The sequence below is a fragment of the Haemaphysalis longicornis genome, unplaced genomic scaffold, assembly GCF_048455015.1.
Source record: "Haemaphysalis longicornis isolate Haplotype H1 unplaced genomic scaffold, Haemaphysalis longicornis Haplotype H1 scaffold_80, whole genome shotgun sequence".
Taxonomy (NCBI): Eukaryota; Metazoa; Arthropoda; class Arachnida; order Ixodida; family Ixodidae; genus Haemaphysalis; species Haemaphysalis longicornis.
The window spans coordinates 320,319-342,863 of NW_027526446.1; the positions used below are offsets into that span (position 1 = coordinate 320,319).

The 22,545-nt window shown below is 46.5% G+C and overlaps 1 protein-coding gene across 1 annotated transcript in view; it reads left to right on the forward strand.

The window, feature by feature from the left end:
* Vps16a (vacuolar protein sorting 16) overlaps nt 1-22,545 on the forward strand; it is an 83,175-nt gene that overhangs the window by 52,247 nt on the left and 8,383 nt on the right. The window contains 5 exon segments of the mRNA XM_077682211.1: nt 3,509-3,613; nt 10,635-10,724; nt 15,777-15,946; nt 20,269-20,365; nt 21,825-21,928. Coding sequence (XP_077538337.1) covers nt 3,509-3,613; nt 10,635-10,724; nt 15,777-15,946; nt 20,269-20,365; nt 21,825-21,928 — 566 coding nt within the window.

The following is a 22,545-nucleotide window of genomic DNA, read 5'->3' on the forward strand; positions in this document are numbered from 1 at the left end:
CTATCTGATTTCGATCCACTGAAGAGGTGCCCGCTTGTTACTGTCTCGTTTTTATTTAGAATTTTTCTTGTGTTACTCATGAATAAACTGCATGTATGTAACAACACAAACGATTTTTTTGTAACTTTAACGTCACCCTAAAAAAATTACGATATTTTTTTCTCGAAATAGATTCATCCGAAGAATTTAAATCAGCAATAAGAAAAATCGACCCTGGGGGATCGCATTTGGCGAAAAAATTCGACCCTCAAAGGGTTAATCACATGAGTGGCCATTGAAGGCCACTACACCACGCACTAATATTGTGTAAACTGATGCATGGGTATTCCTTCTAAATAGAAAGCTATGCATCTTTTTGTTTTACTGTGAAGGGTCACATACAATACTCTTATTCACTTGTAATGTTATCAGAATCATTAACTCCACAAAATTTGTGCACACACAAATGCAGTTTCGTACATAGGTACCTGTTAATAAAATACGTATGCACGGAAACTGTCAGAGTTGTATTAAAGTTCAAATAAATTTAATTGAAGGGTATAGTTTGCGTGCACTTCCATAGTTCCTGAGCATCCACAACCTTTGCCCAGTTGAGTGGTATCTCTTATTGCAATGGAGGCTGCGCTGTAGCTGAAGGAATTGCAAAGCTGCAGGTTCCTCGGCAATCACGAATGTGCCAGGCACCGAGCACTCACACGCCAACTCTGCCGACCAAGCAGTCTTACCGCCGATTACACGAGCATACTGTGTCCATAGTTGTTCTGACTGCGAAGGGCCAGTGAGCTTCCCCGGGCTCCAACTTACGGTAGCGTGAGGCAACCGCAAAAAAGCGAGCAGTAGTGGCATAGGTGCTATATACTGATAGGCCATGCCTGCACTGTCCGCGACCTCGACAGCCTGCGCTGCACAACCAGGAAGCGCAGCGGTTAGACTTGGCCACCACTCCCATGGTCCGTAAACTTAAGCTCATGGCTGCGCTTTGTAATGGGCTTTTCCAATGTCATCGCAAAATAAACTAAAACGGAAGAGAGAAATTCCAGCTTTAGTTTCTTATTTCTGAGCAAACAATGCGTTGGTGAACAAAAGCCAAAAGAGCCGGGAAAGGTGCAATCTCCAAGTGATAAGAAAACGTCTGGCTGGTTTTCACATTCCTTGAACGCAATGCGTGATGGTGTGTGCTGTCTTGCCTGCCCGTGAAGCTGTGTGCACTGGCCACACAGACAATGGACTGAGCAGAAGAAAGACACAGCATATACAAAGCACAGAAAATTTCCATAGCAAAGCTATAAGCTGCCCTCCGGTGGTGGTTGATGTCCATCTGTCTACACATCGCATCGGCAGGAAATGATTTTTGTCTCCCTTTTTCATGAACGCTCTGTTGCTCTCAGTCTAAAATAGTTATCTTGAAAAAAAAAAAGAAAATCGCACTGAAATTGGCCAATAGGATGACTCGATCTTTGACTGAGTCTCATTTCATCGCGTCATTTGACCATGAAGTTGTAAACATCACAAAATTCCTGGCTACTGTCAATCAATACATGACCGTCTGCAGAGCACAATAGGAAACGACACCCGCCCCTGGTATACAGCGATGCCGCCTCGTATCAAGAGAGAGGAACTCATCAGCATTGGCAGTGGCACAGTGTCTTGCACAGTGGCAAAGCAAATGGCAATCGGTCTCGCTATGGCTCACAGCCATCACAGCTGATTCCAAAAGCGCCTTACTGAATTTTGTAGGCGGCCGGGTATCACCTTGGCCACCCTGCTGCAGGGGCCCACACCTAATAGGCAGACCCTCCGCCTAATGGGAAACGAGGCTGCTCAAGATATGGTTTCCTGAGAGCCTCAGAGGAACCCTGAAGATGCCCGCAACCTTTTGGTTGTACGGACCGTCTCCGTTCTTTGGATGATATCCTCGACCATTTCCGTGAGGACCGTGCCTGTTTCCCGCCACCGCATCCATCGCAGGCATGCAGTCCTTCTCAACAGCCTCAAACGCTATCATTCCCCACTCCACGTCTCATTATGAGATTTTCAAGGGCCAAATATTTAGACGGGGGACAAAAAGGACAGAGACATGCGCCAACCTACAACTGAAATTTTATTTTCAAAACAACATATAAATATGCAACAATGTTAGCAAAAAAAAAAACATGTATGCATAAGCTTTAACTGTCGTGCCATTGGGCAAACAGGGCGGTGCCTTGATAATCAACGCCTCCGTGAACATGCCAGTCGAGCGGAAAAAGGCACAGATGGGAACTCAGCTACTGATTGCCACAATTGCAAGCGTTCGCCTCTGTTTAACAAATGTATGGTTGTGTTTTGTGACCCCGATCAGCGCACACGGGAGATTGTGGAGGCGGCTGAGATGCATTGTGGGGGTGAAGGTTGCATTAGCATGACCTCCGTATCTTTGACAGCGAAAGAGCTGGCCTTCCAGGGTGCACGCATGACATAGGGGATGAGGTGCTTTGTGTGCGCCTGTACACTGTGCACATGCTCTGTTTTTAGTACACTGCGCGCATATTCTGTTTTAGTTTTTTGTGTTTTTGTTGGCACTGTTGCACTTATATATGTTGTTTTGGAAATAAAATTTCAGTGGGAAGTTGGCGCATGTCTCTCCTTTTCGTCCCCTGTCTAAATATTTGGCGCTTGAAAATATTACATAACGGATTACCAACTGGCTGGAACCCACATGTTGTTGAGCCACATCTCATGTCCATCCTGCAGAATATAAAGATGCTTGCCCCTTCGGTTGTGCGCAACAAGCCTCATGCCCAGTCATACCGGCACCACGTGGAATCCCGTCCTTCATGACTTGCCGTCCTTCCCAGAGTGGGTGGCTGCCATCTCTGGCCCAGCTCCCCTCGTGCCCTGGACCAGTTGGCTGAAGGCACCAAGCTTACAAAACACCGGGAGCCCCGCTGTCTAGATGGCTGAGTGAAATGTACCGCTGTTCGGTGGCACGATCACCACAACTTTTGGGCAAAGAAAGTTACTACTACTACAGAAGAAATGTGGTCACAAAAAACGGCTGTAACTCGTGTTTTATTGAAACTATCCCTAAACAAGCTACATAACAACTGGCTAGTGAGATGACTCTTTCATTACGCTCGGTTTTATTTAATTTCCCATGTTAGTATTAGTGAACAGTGAAGTTGTAAACGTTACGGAATTCCTGTCGGCTGTCAACACATGGGCTCACTGCGGGAGGGAAATGGACAGCCCCACGTTTATCTGCTAGAATGATGTCCTTGCAAGTTCCTTTCTGCAAGGACTCCATTGGAAAATAGAAACTTCAAGCGTGTTTTGTTTTAGGCTCTCCTTGCGCTGCATTGAGGTCAGTGCTTATTGTCGCTTGAGCTCGCCCTTCGCAGTGTGGATTGCTTTTTTGTGTGCACCTGACGTAAGTGATTTTCTTCCTGCCTATAGTTGGCTTTTTCATATTGCGAGTGGTGCGGGGGAGTGAGAGAGAGAGGCGTGTCGAATTCCCCTCCCCATCCAGGTGTGCAAGGAGCGAGACCTGCACAAGCTGGAGAGCCTGCACGACCAGGAGGACAACTACGCTGGCGTGGCCGAGTGCCGTATCATGGAGAGCTACAGGACCTCGGTGGGTGCCCCAAGGGGGAAGGGTGGGCTCTGCAGCTGATGCCGGCAGATTGGAGGCGGTGCAAGTTATGGGTGCAAGACGAATGGGATAGCTGAAAGCCACTGTGGCAGTAGTGCCTGGTGGTAAAAAAATGTCGCCTCATTTGTGTTTTTTCAAGTCCACGTCACATTATAAAATTCGTACCTGGTGCGTGAATTTGACTACGAGGGCAGAATTAACCGAAAAGCTTGAGGTACCATTGTTAGGGCCCTTCACTTTTTGCGATGAAACATTTCAAATTCTGCGATTCTAGATAGGGGAATCTGCAAAATTCCGCGACAACATTGAAATGGCATAAGGTACATGTAACAGTTCATTTATTAGACACTTCAGACTTCTGACATGCTATATTTTATTTACAACTTTAGGAAGCTGTTGTGGGTGAGCATCTGGTGATGCTTTGTGCTTTTTTCACCAAGAGAATGGTGCTTGTGAGGCACGATGTCACCATAGCGACTGAATGACTTTTCTGCGTCAACAGAGTTGATTGGCACCGACAGGTATTTAAGGGCAATGGAAGAAAGTGTTGGGAGTCAGGTGTTCCATCGCAGCCCAGAAAGCCAGGACATCAAAATCTTCACCTGGCTTTTCTTGTTTAGAAAGAAATTGTGCCACTAGTCACTAGACTTGAGGTCTTGGGCAGACTTCAGATACTTGCCATTCAGCAGCTAGGGCTATAAATCCAGGAACGGCCCCAAACTCTGATCTCTTCTCTGAGAGACACCCAACTTGCTGGGGATCCAAGCACCTCACACTCTTGAAGAACTTCCAAGTGTCAGAGTTCTCCAAGTATACTAGCGCCTTGCTAGCCGCTTTACTCATTGCATCCTTCATTTGTTTGCAATCTGACTGGCCTTGTCGTGTGCAATGTTCTCTTTCTGTGGCTATGGCAACGCCCCTTGATTAGGGTGTAGGCTGCACCACCTAGCCACTTTTATTATCTGATAAGGTAGGAATACACAGATACAAATTTAAATTTTCAACAATAAAAACGTTGCAGACAATTAATAGAAAGTATTTTGCTATTGCTAATAGAAAATACCACTTTTCTGCCACATTTCACCGAATATATCGTTTTGGAGACGTAGCGCCGCACTTTTAACGGTTTTTTTGGAATTCCGCGAAAACACTTCAATTCCGCGATTTTTTGCAAAATTGCGGAATCGCAGAAAGCTAGGGGCTCTAACCATTGTAGCCACATGTGGAAAGGTCATAGGATACTTAACCATGATTGCTTTCGATATTTGGATTTTTAGTGCAATTTTGCATGGCGACTTCATGAGGCATGCTTTCGCTCAACCATATGATGTGTTTTTTGTTGTTGTTGTTGTTTTTAGAAACGAGCCTGTAACGCAAATTTGAGAAACAAGCGGAAGTTTGTTACCGGACCTAAATGCAGTGCCGTCAAAGTTATTATATGATGCATTTTACACGTCAGCAAGCGAAAGTTTATGTCCACAAGTATTAAAAAATTATGCCGTAAATTTGAGCAATGTTAAGATGATAACTTTGGATTTGGCTCGCATTGAATTGGAACACTCAAGTTGATGCAGCACTCTTATGAAAACTTTATTTAAATTGACTATTAAGAATGGCGCAATTGAGCTTTAGCAGAAAAGGCAATAAACATAAGAACAGGGCTTCAAGAACAGTAAAACATGGAGAGCAGGTGAGTCGCCTTTGCACCATTAGCAGCTCTTTTCGAATTCTTCGCTAGGATAATATCCTTGGGCACGCCTGAAGGCACTCGCGAAGTAAGAAAGCTCTTTATTGGCGGTGAGCGCGACCACGGGCGGCGCTTCGAAGCGCTCCTCCGTGACGTCGGCTTAGGGATTCTTGCATTTGTCGTCTGCTTCACTCGGGCTCGCTCTCCCTGCTATTTCTTTGCACTCGATTGACGTCTGATGCTTGTCCGCACCAGATATTGCGTGTGCAGAGTTTTTTATCCTAATATCAGAATTAAAATCGCATACACTAGCTCAATGCGTCAGTTAAAATGTAGTTTTGGATACCGCTACGGAAGAAACATTGCCGGCGTCGTCCCATTCCTTGCGAAGCTGGTCCTGTGCAGAGCGCGATGTGTCGGAGCTAGGCATTAGATTCTGTATCGAGCAATCTTTCAAACAAAGAAAACAGCCAGATACAAGTGAAACTACAACAACGAGAATACAAGGCCAAAACAAATTCCAGGCCTTGTGGGCTGTCAGCTTTGGCAGAAGATATCACGATTCCCAGTAATCATATTTCAAGTAAACAGTTTTCACATCTCTTTACGTTGTCAGGGTATGAAAGTATGCGGACATGCACTATGGGCTGCAAAAACTGTAGGTTGAGTTACCAATAACATACTGTGTGTACAGGCGCGTGCTGGTTTTATACTAGGCTTCTAAACAGTATGGAGGTTTATTGAGCAAAAGGAGACACGTCTACGGTAGAGATACAGTAACGCTATGCTTGTTCAGTGGATTTCCCACAGCCATATCTTCCCAATAATTAGATATACTTTATAGGAAAATTGCACCTAAGAGAAGGAGCTGACTAGTAAGCCGGGTCCTCAGTCGAGGACCACAGAGCAAGAGTAATTTTCTTTAATTTATGGAACGCCATCCCGGGAAGTCCAGAATTTGTTCTTTACGACTGGAAAGGTTGGAAAACAATAAAGGGCTCCCTGGGAATCATCATCGGTTTCGATTCTTGAAATATATGCACGTATATTATTTATTGCGTTCGGCAACGAGTGTATCACGCCTTGAACACCGTAATACTTTCCTAATTGTTCGGGTTGAGAGTCCGTTCGTTATTATAACGATGGTTATTCGGAGCACAAAAGCCGCCTTCGAGTACTCAGATAACGTTGTCTGGGGCGCGGTCGCGGTGACGTAGCACAAACCTCCTCAATGTATTTACATGTGAATAAACAACGCACGGTGAGGATATGCACCTTCTTGCACGCAGCCATAAGGAAAGCCAATTTGTGAAGAAGGGAATGTATGACATGCAGCCAGGAGAAAAAATCCACATGATCTCCGTGAGCCTCCCAGACATCCCCAAGCCCACTAAGGCGACATTTGTAACGGCGCAAAAATAATAATGCGTCACGCACAGAAAAAAAAAACAAAAAAAAACATTCAGTTGTCACAAGTCAACGAAAACGGAAGAAATAGAAGAGAGCCGCTTTATTTCCTGCTGTGCGATGCGCGTGTACGGGCCCTGTGCTTTGTACATAGCATTAGACTGTTCAGTCTTCATAAGAGCATCTCAAAAGTACTGTAGAAGAGCCCACTCTTTTTGAGTACTTATCGAGGAGCTATGAGCGCTGAACCTCGCGAATAAGCTAGAAAGAACGAGTTACGCACGACCTTCTGACCGATGCTCTTACGAAAGTTGTTCTCTCTCCCCTAAAGTGTTGCAAACTTGTTGGGGACACAGCTTGAAATTATTCAGAGGTGTGAAAAGCTGGCAAAAATAACTGAATATCTAGAAATACGCTCTCTAATGCCTTAAAGCATCAAAGCGGTCGATTTCTAGCACAGGCACTGCTGCCTCTCACGACCAGAGCGTAGCAGACGACAGCGGCGCGAGTCCCTAAGCCGACGTCAGAGCCAGGGGGCACCACTCAAACATCTCATCGCCAATTGCGTTGCCATGAATTTCCATAACGCTTCATGAGAACGCTGCTTATATCTTGTTCTTCACCTTAAAGGAGCACTGACACCAATTTTCAGCGTTAATATTATTGCACAGTTTGCTTCCTTCACTCAACAGAATACCCTGGCTGAAATATGAGCGGCCTGCGACGCGAAGAACATAGTTCAATTGGATCTCATTTAATGCGCTGACGGAGCAGCGTGCAGAGCGGCACTCAGCAAATGGACATCAGCGTGTCATCACTCCAGGAGAGGAAAAAGAAGTGACGCGACAGCGCTCGTCAAAAACTCGTGACGTCACTTCACGCGCGCGGCCCCACGAGCGGCGAGCGGGCGCAACACCCTCTCAAGCGGGTGCCGGTCACGTCCGCACAAAGCGGTGAGGTCAGGCAGGGAGTGTCATATGCGCCGTTCGGGATGAAAGCGTGGGAATTTGAAACAAACGATTTTCAGGCCGTTCAATGTAATTAACTATTGCGCGCTGAAGTATTTGAAGTGCTGTTTCAGGTTGGCCAGACCATTAAAGGGCTACTGAAGCACTTTTAAAACCAGGCAAAACTCTGCTTTTTACAATTATTACATTGGTCAGTTTATGCCTGCAAAGTTTTTTTCGTCATTTTTAGCTTGGGGACAGCGGTATTCGTCGTTAAAGTTGGCCCTACGCCCCGCCCACTGCTCCCTGCCGCATCGCCGGAAGAGCGAGAAACCGAGAGGCAGTGACCGGAAGTAGCGTCATATTCGGAAGACGGCCAGCGCCGCGCGCCGCAGCTTCGCTGTGTCCCAGTTTTCTGGGCGAAGTTTGGAATTAAGCAGGCGTGTAATCTGCACTTTATTCATCATCATTCTCTAGAGTTGCCTCCGCGTCGATGTTTAACCGTAATGCTACTGTGTGATACCCTAAAGCGACTCCTATACCAGAGATTTCCTACCCGAGCGCCCGTGGCTAGTACATTGCCTTCACGAGTAGTCGCGGGGCCAGCCGTGTCGTCGGGTGCTCTGTGCTTCATACGCGAAGCGACGGGCTCAAACAAATAAGGAGGTACCCCAAGTTCCTAATCCATTATTATAAGGGAATTAGAAAATTTTTGGGACCACAGCGCTCTGGGCTTCCCGAACTTCTTGCTCGTTTTCCCGATCAACGTTGTTGGCTGTGACGACAGCTTAGCTGAATAGCTAGATTTTAAGAAGAAATCAAGCAAGCGGAAAGCATGAAGTGTTTTCTGCGCGCAGAAGCGCTCCACACACTCGCCGGTCGTGCATGCCCGTACGGCGCACGAAACGGCTCCGCACACTCGCCGGTCGTGCATGCCCGTACGGCGCACGAAACGGCTCGCACCGCGCATGTCGCGACAGCGACCGCGCGCTCTTCGCTGCCGTCCAGAATCAAGGCCGTCGCGAAAAGCAAGGTAAACGTGCAAGAGAGGATAATAGTGTGGTGAAAAATTGTGCTAGGGATTGTCATACAAAGTGATTTCGAAAGAGGTGGTCGAATTTGTATCGCGATGCGGAGCGCCGACCGGTTGCGGAGGTTCGTCGACGGCACCAAACGAACCTGCCCGAGCACGAGATGCGGCGAGAGGCCGATGGATGGCGTTACCTGCACGCAAGAATGACCACAGCACCGATCGCTAGATTGGCTATCAACGTAGGAATAAGGTTCCACATGCGAGAAAGGGGATGATAGTGTGGTGAAAAACTGTGTTAAGGATAGTCATTCGCAATTGTAGAGATAGCGGTGACCAACTATCTCCCCTGGTGCTAAGCCTAGAGTTCCCAACATCAGCAGCGACTCCGTGCAACCTGAGCCGGCTGGAGCTGTTGGGGAAGGCGTTCTAAAGCTCGTTGGGGACCAGCGTGAGCTGCGCTTGGGTTCCTATGACTTTTGGGGGGCGACCAACGTTCGGCTCCCCTATTCTAAAACATGCGTATGTGCAGCAATGCCACGTTCCGCTGACCGGCCGAGCAGCGATCCGGCACCAGCACCTCTGCGCGACGCGGCAACCGGCGGCGGCCGCGCTGCCCGTGCGCATCGCAGGCCGCTGCACAGAGCTTGTTGCCGCCTGTCCAAATGTAAAAACAAAGTTCCACATTCCAGGATGGGGATGATGGTGGGTTGAAAAATTGTGCTAGGAATCGTGACTAGCGCTGGTAGTGAAAGCGGCGAATCAATATCTGCGCAACTTCTCTGCACCCGAGAAACAAGTCGGCCATGAGTCGTCGGGGGAGAACCCCTTTCTAAAGCTCGCCGCGAGCGTACCGGTTGCGTTTATACTTCCCTCAGGCTCTCCATTCTAAGGAAAGATTGTGTGAGCACTCCATTCACCAGAGGACCTTCTGGCCCGTATCTGAACGGGAACAGAGTGAGATCTTCAGGCCGAGCGGTCACCGCAGCGCCGGCACTTCCGAAAATGACGTAATCTGCCGCCAGCCAATCGCGAAAGGCAGCTAGGGCTCTCACCGCGCCCGCGGGCAGGGGTCGTTTGTTTTGACGAAAAAAGATGGTTTGGGTGTATTTACACATAAAATAAACATGTTTTTCGAATTCAGCTTCGAGAAAACCATAAGGTAACGCCCCCAACAAATTTTTTTTGAAAAGCTCTTCACCAGCCCTTTAAGCATCGATAAAAGCAATAAAAGTGTAACATAAAATTTTCGTCAGTGCTCCTTTAATGAACTCGTTTGTACTCTCACAAACCAGGGCTTGTAAGCGGCGGCTGTTGAGTGAAGTAATAAAATGGTAAATATCGGAGTTAAAAAAATAACTATTATGAGAGTTGTTTCTTAGGGATGGAGGGACGAGATGAAATCATTGTTTCACGTCTCTCAATTTCATTTCGTTCACTTCTTCCGTTCACTCTCCTGTTGACATCTGGGGGCAGATCTTTCGCCGATCTCCTAATTGCCGTCTGAATTCATGATAAGCCATCTCCGAAAAGCAAAAAGAAAAAAAACTTCCGAAAACACCCATGAAACAGTCTGAACCGTCAAGCAAAAAGCAAACTCCCATGGGGTAATGGATTTGGCTCATTTTGATCCGTGAAACAGTAGGATGTGGCTCATTTTCGACATGAGCTACCACCTGCGTGCACATTTTCAGGGAGTTATCTCACCTATTTGCTTGCTACCCCCTTTTTTAGGGGAAAGTTGCCGAGTTTTTCTTGTCACTGCAGTTTTACCCGGCTGAGTTTCGGTTTCTGGATCTGGCTCATTTCGGAAAAAAACGCCTCATATGTGATGTCGCCCTGTAAGCTGTATGTGCGGCTAATTTTCTGTGCATTTTTAAGAACATGCCTAGCGCATGGCGAGAGAAACATGACCACTGGTGACTGTTCCAGCGCCCCGAGCAGCGGATCGCGTGCCTGCAGGCAGCGGCGGCCAAGTACAGGCAAGGCAGCAAGAAAGGCAGCAACGACTTCTGTGCTGTGGTGAGTGTGGGGAGCGTTTTGGCCACGGTGTATCCTACTAGGTACTGTGGAAATTTTAGCTCACTAGTTCATAACTTTCAAACTGTAGTGCCGAAGACCTTGGGCAAAGAGTGACTCGTTCTCTGTCCCGGGTCTTTCGCACTGCAGTTTGAAAATGCTCCCAAGGTGCACAGTGCTGGTGACCAAAGTGTGATCCTTCCCTCTTCTGGCTAAGCTCCAAGGTGTACCTCCTATTAACCCTTTCGCTGTCACTGACGTACCGGTACATTTTTGCATTTCCCCTCCGCAGTGTCACTAACGTACCGGTACATTCTCTATTGTCAGGGCTTTTGCCCTGCACGTACGTTTTCAGGGCTTTTGCCCTGCAGTGGGCGTAGACAGGCTGTTGATGATGATGAGGGAAGTCTGTCATTGGATTCTTTTTACCCTCTCTCTCTCTCTCTCTCTCTCTCTCTCTCTCTCTCTCTCTCTCTCTCTCTCTCTCTCTCTCTCTCTCTCTCTCTCTCTCTCTCTCTCTCTCTCTCTCTCTCTCTCTCTCTCTCTCTCTCTCTCTCTCTCTCTCTCTCTCTCTCTCTCTCCCTCCCTCCCTCCCCCCCCAATGCCGATGTGCATCGGACCTTGCTTTTTCAGTTATTTTGCTTGTGCTTTATTGCTGACTCCGTGGTTGGGGGGGTCACGTGGCAGAGGTGGCAGCTTCAGCCGTGGGTCTTTCTTTATTGTTTCTCTCGCTGTCTCCTTCGCAGCATTGGAGACGCAGGTTCGCTTTGCACCATCGCTGTTTAGCAAAGCGTTATTTTGCGTGACCACAGTTACAACAGTATCAAGAAAATGCCAAGCACCTGTGGGTGCGTGCCTCGCGGCAACTGCCCAGCGTCCTTGGTGCACATTTGTCAAGCCAGGCATATACCCTCTTAGGGAGATTGGCCAGGATTGGCCAAAAATAACTCCAATATTTGCCGTAATCATGGCAAGACTTTCTTCGAATGATAAAGACTCCAGCATTCACCGTAATCGTGACAACCCTTGCTCAGAACAAGAAAGACATGTCATAGCGTAGTATGCCCCTCCAAGGTGACGTCCTATGATTATCACTTCCAAAAAAATGAGGGAAGCTCAGACTTATAGCAACGATAATGGAGTAAAGGTCATTGCGGCAGCAAAGACAAAGCAAATCGGCTGCAATCTCGGGCTTAAACCATCATGATGGTCGTGAAGGTTGCGTACAGCTTTGTGACCTTCAAGTCTTACGCGTTGGTGTCAGCTTCCTTCATTATTGTTTTTTTTTTTTCTCTTCAATCGCATGAATGCCCTGCCAAGCATCAGGGGTGGCAGCCAATGCAAAAGTTCGTCTTAGCAGAAGCATACAGTTGAGGTGGTTCGTCTTAAATGGAATTTTTTGTTTGCATTGAGTCTGCGGAAAGCCAACAAACATATTCATGTTGTTCAGCAAATCCAAGATTTTGGCTTAATAAAGTTCATATTAACAGGAGTCTATAGTATAATAAATAAGAGGAGTTGCGGTTGTGTCAATAACGTGCCAAACAGGCTGAACCTGAATGCTGTTGTATCACGACAGCAACTATTGATAATGTCTGAAAGCACAGATATGATTTCGCTTTCACAAAGAAGATCTAGAAATACAGTTTTAGAGCATCTCTGTAAGTAAAAATGGAGCTTGTTCATGACAGGGTTAGATTCAGGAGGGAAGAACATGTTAAAAAATTAAATCAGTTCCACTTAATGTGAAAGCTGTCGGAAGTGCAGAGCAGTGATTCAATATAATGGGCTGTAGCGCCGTTATCCGTTCACTGCTACCACCCAACTCATTTCAAATTTCCCACTTTCGCAGTGCTTGCATGCACCCTGCCTGAAACTGCGCCAGCGGGATTTCTGTTCTTTTTGTGCTAGCTTTTCCTCCCACACGTGCCGGTGTTGCACTGCCACTTTTTTGCGCTTATTGTAAAAACCAACCCATCGAGCGTTCCTAACTAAATGAGCGCGGGTGCTGCCGGTTAATTACGTATATTTTGCCTCAGATGTACCTACAGTGTTCTTCGCGCTAAACAACAGGGAGATGTATGACAAGCGCCACCGGTTCACGAGTTTCGAACGCTTATGTAAGACTATATAAACCGCTTGGCTTTCGAAGCCTCTGGGTTATGCCGCGATGACAGCCGCTACAACAGAACGCTGTGTGGCTCTGCTTGGGTCCAGTGAGCGAGGTACGATGGCAAGGTGAGCCCCTAAGGTGCTCTGCACTTAAAGGAGCCATGAAGAGAAAACACAAGTTTGGTTCATTCAAAAGATTGTCTCGTTAGAATCATACTGACACCACTTTTAACGTAAACTTCGCTCAAATAAGCTACATAATTAGGAAAAACGGGAATGGTCATGCGACCCACCAGCTCATTTCCCGCAACAGAACCTATGTCGTCACATGGGCTAAGCTCTGCGATTGGCGGAGGCTGGCAGAAGCATACGCAAATTAGGTAGAACTTACAAACTAGACGAACGAGCGATTTGCGCTTAAATTTAGGGCACATTCTTTACAAAGCAAAAGAATGATGGGACAAACCGTGGAAGTTACGAAAGCACATGTAAACATAGAAGTACTGATGCGTTCTGCTGTTCGTACTGCGCACAGCATGCTTTAGTTTAGCTGCACAGCACTACGGGGCTTGGGGTTGTCTCAGACGACACTGGCCGATTGACGCAAGCAACGGTGTCTTACGTGACCCCATTTGTCGAGCGAGCACTGTTTCAGGGAACGAATATTTTCTCCCAGAACAAAAACAAGCCAGGTTTAAATGCGGGCAAAAACAAACCAAACGCTTGCCACGGTATGGTGACGCCATCTAGGTTACGGAACGTAAAGAAACGCGGGAACAAACCAACACCGCTGTACAGGGTGGAGACAACCTTTGAACGGTCCCGTGCCGCCGCAATTGGGCCAACGGGCTCAACGCGTTATTCTTTTCGTTTCCCACGAGATCTAGCAACGCGAAACAGACAATATGATTCAAACTTCTTCAGTAAACCGCGTTGCGGCGATAATTTTAGCGCGGTTTTGACACAATGACTTGCTTCGGCGGCGAGCCAGCAACCCAACATGGCGGCGCCAGCGTTACGTGTCTCTACCCTGTACGGCGGATGCGTGAATGACGGTACTCTAGGCTGCAGAGCGGTCGGTTCCCGTGATGTCACTTGGGACCACGAAAACGCACGATTGAGCGGGAAAATCAAAATTTTAACCTAAATTGTTTAATTTCTCAGTGAATAAAGCACCGTTTGTATCCGGACAAGCGCTGGGGGCACTATAAAACACGAAATCTTTCAAATAAAACCAACTTGCATTTTCTCTTCATGGCTCCTTTAAAACATTAGTGAGCCAACAACCAGGCACTCAACCCCCTTACATGTGACTTTATCAACAGGTATTTTATGTGTGGGATTCGCGTCCAGCGAGTGAATCTTTCTCTACAGTTGATCAGGTTGATCAAGTGATTCGAATTGTTTTTCATAAAAATGGTTTCTTGCAGTTTGTATGCAGTATAATTGGTTTCTTCATTTGTTTTTTTTTAATTTCTTTTATGGTGTTGACATCTCTCAGTGTAATGAAGAATTAATATAGCCTCTTTTTTTGCTTGATGCGGCCATATAATTCTTGTGAAATCCATGGTATCCTTACGTTGAGATGTTTTTGGTCTCCTTGATGGAGTGCTTGCTGTATATCTTTATGAAAATATAAATATTCTGTAAGATTTGTTTTCATCTGATTCTGTGTAGACATTACTGCAGTCCACTGAGCATAGTTCTGCAGGGAAGTTCTCGAGGCATTTTTGTGTAACACATTATTGAGTTGCCTATACGTTACGTTGTCCCCCTTTTTGTCATGTGTCTCGAGATCGCTTCTTCCTGTGGTTCCATTTCGGGCTTGCTAAGGAAGTTGGAACGCTTGCCCAGTTTTGCTTCCTTCAAAAGGTTAGTCTACCTCACAATATTCTTGTTTGAAAAACAAACAATGCCGGCGTTGTGGAGTAATTTGCGACTGCAACGAAGTTTCACCCTGGCCAAATTTATTTTGAACGGGCACTGCGTACCACCAAATCATGACTGGTAGCCCCGTGAAATGCTTTGTTAACCAGTGTGAAGCATTTAAAATAGCCCCATAGAAGTCGACGTTGCCCCTGTCTGCGGATTGGGCAATCAGCCTTGAGGCGGAAGTGATATTCTGGCCGGCGGGGAGTTTAGTGCGCTGGCTGGCGACTCGCTGGTTAGCTACGTCCCTTCAGCTTTGCCGTAATGGCTGTGCTCTTCTCAAACTCTGGTGCAAAATTGCTGATTTCCACAAGTTGCTGGCGGCATGCATGCACATATTTCAGGTGTCATATTTTCCATCTTGCACTTTTTTTTAGGCGGGCTATACGAAGATATGGTTTTCAAGGGGCAGAAATTCTCACCGCAGTTCGCCTCCAGAGAGTTGCCATTCAAATTGCCGGAGTTTGGAGCTCCCAATCGAAGTAATGTGTGTACAAGTGTCGATGGGCACGCAGCCATCAGCGACAGAGCACGATTGCGCACCCAGCACCCCAGCTTATTTGGTAGCTCTAACAGCACCTGTACAACATAAAACAGTGACGACAGCTGCTGCCGAAAGTTTGTAACTTTCAAAGCATTCGTGGTGACTCGCTTAATGCTGTTCACCATATCACCCAGTAGGTAGGCTAGCCTGGTCATCTTTTAACAGGCACACTTGGATGTTATAACCGTGCTTTGCCTGTATAGCGAGCATTAGGAGATTTCCTGCCTCCAACTTTTTTTCTGACAACTTGTACCTAGAAAGGAACCTCTTCTAAGATATTACAATAGCGTTGAGATTGGCTATTATACCCTGCAGGAAAAAAAATTGCCTGCATGTATGTCTCCGTCCTACAGGGACAACAAAACAAAAGGACTCAATGAACAATAGTGGGAAGCTGTGGTTGTATCTTTACGGCAGCCGTCTTGATGTGGCTGTGATGTGGAGTCCTCACAGCCCCATTTGCACTGCAGCAAACGGAGGACCAGCTGCGGCTGATGAAGTACCAGCTGAAGCTCAACGACAAGTTCCACGACCAGTTCCTGGACCTGTCCGTGCAGGAGACCATGCAGCGCCTCATGGAGATTGGCGAGATGAAGCTGGCCGAGGAGCTCTGCAAGGACTTCCGGGTGCCCGACAAAAGGCCCGTCCCCCTCTTCCTGTCTCGCATTACCCCGCCTACGTATTTTCGCGCGTATAAGCCGCCCCTGCATATAATCCGCACCCCCACTTTCGGCCCGCTTGAAAAGGAAGAAATATCCTCACGTATTGCATGCACATTTGATACAGGAAAGGCTGCACCAAAGCTACTGCTCAAGCAACTTATGTAGGCAGAAAAAGCTTACATCTAGCAAATAGAATACAGTGACTGCAAGGCGAAAGTCACACTTCACTCAGTGTCACTGCTCTCACTAGAGCTATCACTTGAGTTGCAGTCCTCACTGTTGTACACAAGGTCATCTTCGGTTCCATCCATGTTGTTTATGATGCGAATTTTTTGAAGCTTTTTGCACCGTCTCACCTGGAATCGCTTTCCATCCCTTCACGCCTTGTCCTTTTTATATTTTGCGCAATCGCCGCCATGAAAGGCTTAGGCAGGGTTACTGCGGGGGAGCTTCACGGCACAGCGCGCATTGCCGGGAAGCTGCGCTAAAGGAAAAACCGCACGTATTATCCGCACCCCTACTTTGCCACTGAAATTTTCGAATGTTTGGTGTGGGTTATACGCGCGAAAATACTGTATGTTTGGGGGCAGAGTGGCTCCCGATCAGTGGAGTTCTGTTCCCACTTTTTATCGCCCGCTGTGGTAGATTAGCAGCAAAGGCCACGTAGAATGAGGCGTTACAACTCCCTATTTGTCTTGTGCGGGGGAGGCAGGTCTCTTTTTTAAGCAGAGCTTTACTAATCTCGTCGAGCAGTTTCGCCATCACAAAAAATTTGACCTTCATTTGACCGCAGCTGCTACGTACCCTTGGCAATGCATCACGTTACTCGCCGGGCCGAGCTCTGCCAACAAGTTCGCTAGCCGCCACTGCTGCAAGCTTGGCGCGTGCATGCTCCACAGCCGGGTCACCGCCTGACCACGTTACTTGCCGCTTGCGTGCGAGCTTGGCCATGGATGAGAGCGAGCCCGGGCCGTTTTCTCTTGAGCGTTGCACAAGAGCTAGAGGCTTTGAGCCGTTGTCGGCAAGCGGCGTCTGGCCTGTGGATATCACCTGAAGAGCTGCTTTGCTGTAGAGGGTCCGGAATGCCGAGCGCACGAAGCTAGCGTCGGATACTGAGGAAGAGCGAGCCGCTCTGCTTGCAAAATGCCGGAAAAGGCAGGCTTTGGACGAATAGTTTATAAATTACAGCAAAAACAAAGGTTAGTCAAGTGAAACCAAGGCTTAACCAGGCTAATGCAAACTTTTGCTTCGCATATCCAGGATTAGCTGAGCGAAGCTGCAGCCATTTTTTTTGTGTTTCTTTCATGATACCTGGGATAACCATTGCTGATTTGGGAGGAAGTGGCTCGACATCTGTTGGGTTTTGTTCCAATTTTTTAATCACTTTCTATGGCACTAGCTTAGTAGCAGATGCATTGTGCCACTTAAAACATGCTCTGGAGCCTCTAGAGCACCTGATAACGCAAGTGTGGCCCTGCTACATAAAACCATGGCTAGGACTTGTCGATTGTCATTGTTAAGTTGATCGTGCGAAATGACATGCCTGGCAGAATTACAGTGCGAAAACACAAAAGTCACGGACACTCTGCCCAGCGTATTCCAAACACGCAGTGGGAGCAGAAGACTGCCCGCAAATGTCTGCTACTCATCTGTTTATCCAGTCGCTTTATATGTTGGGAAAGTACACATAAACATGCTAGTACCAGTGTGTACCACTGTTGGTACTGCGTGCACCATGCTTTTTTTTAGCTGCACGGCAGTGCAGCGCTTTGGGGTTGTCTCAGACAACACTGGCTGATTGGCTAAGTGACACTGTCTTACGTGACTCTATTTGTTGAACATACCTCATGTTTCACAAAATGAATACTACCTACCGTAGCCAAAACAAGCCAGGTGCAAATACGGCCAAAAACAAAGCAAAATTGAATAGCGGTGTGGAGCAGTATGGCGGCGCCATCTAGGAGGAATGACGGTAAGCAAGGCCCCGCAGTCCGCTGCAGGCTGAACACCGCACTAGAAGTTCGCTGGGAGATCCGTACATGTGACGTCATGGCAGGCATTATGAAACACACGATTTGGCGGGAGAATCAAAATTTTAACATAAATTGATTAATTTCTCAATGAGTAAAGCATCATGATTAATTTCTCAATGAATAAAGCATCGCTTTCTGCCATAAAATCACTGGGGGCACTATAAAACACCAAACCTTTGAAGTTTCACGTGCCACATAGGCTTGCTGTTGCTTCGAAGCTATGTTCTCCAAAAATCGTCACTTGTAGCAGGCTAAGGCGGTGACAGATGGGGTCCGCTCCAGAGGCGGCTGTGCGTAATGCTGCCGCCAAAATTCAAGAATGCCCTGGAGCAGTGGTTCGCAATAGCCCGCACGAAGAGCACTTCAGGGATCTGCGAAGCCTTATTGAAACTCTCTCCCCTCCCACTCTTCTTTTCCCCTTTTTTGTGAAATCTTGTCAACAGTGCAAAAATTGGCTCCAGTTGACGCTGTGTAGGGGGTTGGAAAGCAAAATTGGAAGCAGCACCTACAACAATTGCCCATGTGACATCACCTGAAGTCGCACATGTGGATCTACAAAGAGTGAAACCAGAGATTCTGCCTGCCATTGCCTAGAATTCGCAGAAGCGTTGGCCACGGCTGGGCTAGAGCGGCGGACGTTGCCACTGTAGCCCTGTCATGCGCCGGCTGAAAGAAAACGGCGGGGAGCGTCTTTCGAAGGGTGAAACAGCGGAACCTAGCCATCCTGATGTGGTAGCTTGGGGCTACACCACTGCGCGGCACAAGCGTGGACGCCGAAACAATTCGGCACTTGAGCTTTGTGATTCCCATTTATACCGGTTTAAACTACTTAGTTTAGTAAGTTTGAGAATTGCGAGAAAGCTGAGGGAACTGTTATAATCGCCATTTATCAGAACCAGTTGCTCCTTTCATCTTTTGTAATACCTGTTAAAACAACCGAATCGGTATTCACCTATTCAGAAAACGGAGTCCCATTCGTGGCAAGCAGCGCACAACAAGTAGTGCTTGTCTAGTGACCGGATGGCTGTACTATGTGGTCTCTACATTTTGTTTTCGTGCCCTGCAAACCAATCTTTAACATATCTTTGCCGTGCGACCGCTTAATTCCGTCGTGTCCAGGTTACCCAGGAGGTGCTGTCGAACAATTTAATCAAGCCGTGTGAAGGAAGCGTGCAGTGGATGCGAAGCTGCGCCTAAACAGGCGCAAAACGACCGTCGCTAAAGTAGACGACAAAGCCAGCCATGCCGATGCGCCCGCTGGCGGTAGCGTGTGGGTAACGCTGGGTACATTCGCCACGCCATCTACAGTTTGCTCGGTGAGCGATAACCATCCTCACCCTCCCCAGCCACTTTGCGAATTTCTTGTCCTGCATGCCACAAAAGAACCGTTGGCTGCTAGAGGTACAAAGCTTTGCTTTAAAAAATTTGGCCGCCTTCTTTCTTCTCCCGCTCTTCTTTCTTCCTTTTGTCAAACCCCGTCAACGATGCAAAAAAGTGGCTTTGCCACGTGGCATATTTGTAATTGACGTTTTGGCACGGGTTTTTAAAGTCGGCTTTTTGCACAACATTGCAGAGGTGCAGGAAGGCTAGATATACAAAATTCAGGCAATAGTTGTTTTTTTTTTTTTCCAGGTGTTTTATTTTTGTACAGTTCTTTTTTTCAGTTCTTTTCTTTTCTTTTTACAGTTCTTTTTACAGTTCTTTTTGTACAATTCTTTTGTTCAGTTCTGTTTTGCGCAGTACTCTGTGCTGCTTAATTAAGCATTGTTGTGCTGTTTGGGTGTGGAACTCGCATTCAGTGACCACGCATGATACACCACCAATAAATTTTCTTGGTGATACGTGAAGAAATAACAGAAAACAATGCACACACCGTTGTGCCTTTTAGAACCACCATTTCACTCAATTAGAGGAACAGCACGCTGTGTTTTTTGTTTTCTGTCTCACAGTACTCCTGTGATTACACAAATTACGCAAGTACTTGCCTCGCTATATTGAGGTTAAACATACATGTCTCCCAATGGGCATTACGTTGTGCTTATACTTTGTCACTTTGTTATATCAAGTATTTCATAATGTTAAAGTTTGTTATACCAAGGTTTTACGGTATTACAGTTTCTCCTGATCAGTTTTTCTGTTATCTCCCTTTTCAGGGTACCTTTATTTTTACTCAAATGTACAATGCTTGATTTTTAGTCTCATGTACAGAGGTGGGCATGCTTCGGTGATTTGCTGTTGAGAGTACATAGTGGATTTTTTTCCTTTAGGTTTTGGTGGCTAAAAATCAAGGTCCTGGCAGAAAAGCAGATCTGGATGGAACTGGAAAAGTTCTCCAAGTCGAAAAAGTCGCCTATCGGATATGAGGTAGTGTATATAACCACAGCTGCTCGGTCGTTCTGTGTCAAGCGTTGTGATAGATCGCTGTTAATTTTGATGCAAAGTATCGGGACATTTCATGGCAATGCATGCTATCTTTTCTTAACACATTGCGTGACAGAAAAATAAAAACATTTGTGGCATATGGACCCACTTCACATTTCAAAAAAAAGCTTTAAATTAGGTGCCGTTTAGTAATTAATTAAAAATACAGGTCATTACACGACACACAACACCCACTTTTGTGCAGTGCAGAAGTGCTGGACAAGCTCGCAGTGCTTGTTGTTCTGTTTCGTTTTATTTTGGCCTTTCCTTTTCACAAGTACAAGCTTGACGAGCTTGGCTCTTCTTTTTGAACTTTTGGAATCAAACGGCAATAGATAACTCCACCTAACCCGCGGTTGCCTCAAAATATTTCTTGGACCACATCACGGTAGAATTCAGGACTGCCTACGAGCCAAATCGCGTTTCCTGACAAGCTGAGGGTTTTTTTAACAGCGAAGCGGCTTAGGAAATCGTAATTTTTCGTGTCCGCGGTTAAATATACCGAGAAATTGCGAGAGTGCTCACATGAGCGTGCACACGTGAACACAGACCTCGCGGTGACCGCCCGGCAGTAAACAAAAACAAGCAAATGCCTAGCACTCGTGTGTGAGTGCCTCACAATGACCGCCCAGCGTTCCCTGCGCACATTTGCCAAGCCAAGCATACCCATGTAGGGAGATTGGCCAAGATTGCTAAAAAAAATACTCCAGCGTTAACGACAATGTAGCGTCATAGTGCATGCCCCTCCAAGGTGATGTCCAATGATTATCACTTCCAAAAAATGAAAGAAGTGCACACTTATTAGCAGCAGTGATGGAGTAAAGCTCGTTTCGGCAGCGAAGAAGAAGCAAATTGGCTGCAATCGTGGGCTCAACCTTCGCGATGGTCATAAAGGTTGCACAGACCTTTGCTACCTTCAAGTCTTGTGCGTTAGTGTGAACTTCATTATTTTTCTCCTTGTTTTTCCATCTAAAGGGGCTAAACTATTTTTTTTTTAAATATGAGGTATTTACGAGAAGACAAAAAAAGTTGGAAAAAAATCTTAGCTGCAATTTTCGAAAATGCCTTCTGTTTTGAAACGAACCTTAATAGGAGGTGCGAGATTACATTATCATGGTCACATACAAAGAAACAAACCCGTTTAAATTGCTAAAAACAGGCGCGAAGTACCATGTAACAAACTTTGTTTGGGTAGTTTTCAATGGCTCCTGGTTTCACACTTTTGTTCAAAGTCGAACACGCATGCATGCCGTTTAAAAATGAAAGTTTGTTATGAATGTTCATTAAAAAGCTCTGCGCGTTGCTGTGAAAAGCCACAATTTTGTAAATATAACTTGCGTCGCTTTATCGATCCAAGTCAACCCACTGATCCCCATTTTCCCTACAACCTGCTTGCCTTCAGCCCTTTGTGGATGTCTGCCTGGAGCACAACAACAAGTTTGAGGCACAGAAGTACATGCCGAGGGTCAGGGAGGAGAACAAAGTCAAATACCTCGTCAAGTTGGGGTATGTAGACGCCTTTCGCTTTTTGCACTGGTGTTCCAAATTTTTTGCTTTTGCACTTGTTTTGCACTTGCCGCTGTGGTGGTGCAGCGGCTAACTTGTGCTGCTGAGCCTGAGGACTGGGCGGGTTCAACCCCAGCCCCGGTGGCTGTTTTTCCGATTGAGGCAAACTGTGAAGCACCCATGTGCTCTGATTTGGGTGCACATTAACTCTTTCGGGACTGCCGGAAAAAAGTGATGAAAAAGGGAGGTCTCGGTACAAATTTTTTATTACATAAAGCAAAGGCACCATCCTGCCTTAGCATATACCAAAATGCAGCTAATTATATGCTCTTTGACATACAATACCAAGTTTTACTTCAACATTGACGATAAAACCATGAAAAAATCTTAAAGTAAGAACTTCGTAAAAAAACTACACAAAAAGATAGAAAAAAGCGTAAATATACAAATATTAAAAATAAATAAAATTATTTCAGGATATACAAAATCTAACACAATGCTTTGTTTCTTCATGGTGAAAGTTTGATGCGGCTAGGTGTAATTGGTTCTCTGTTTTGTGTGTGATCTCTTTGGCACTAGGGCCATGGCTACGTCGTTGCCCAGGTACACGCCGGGCT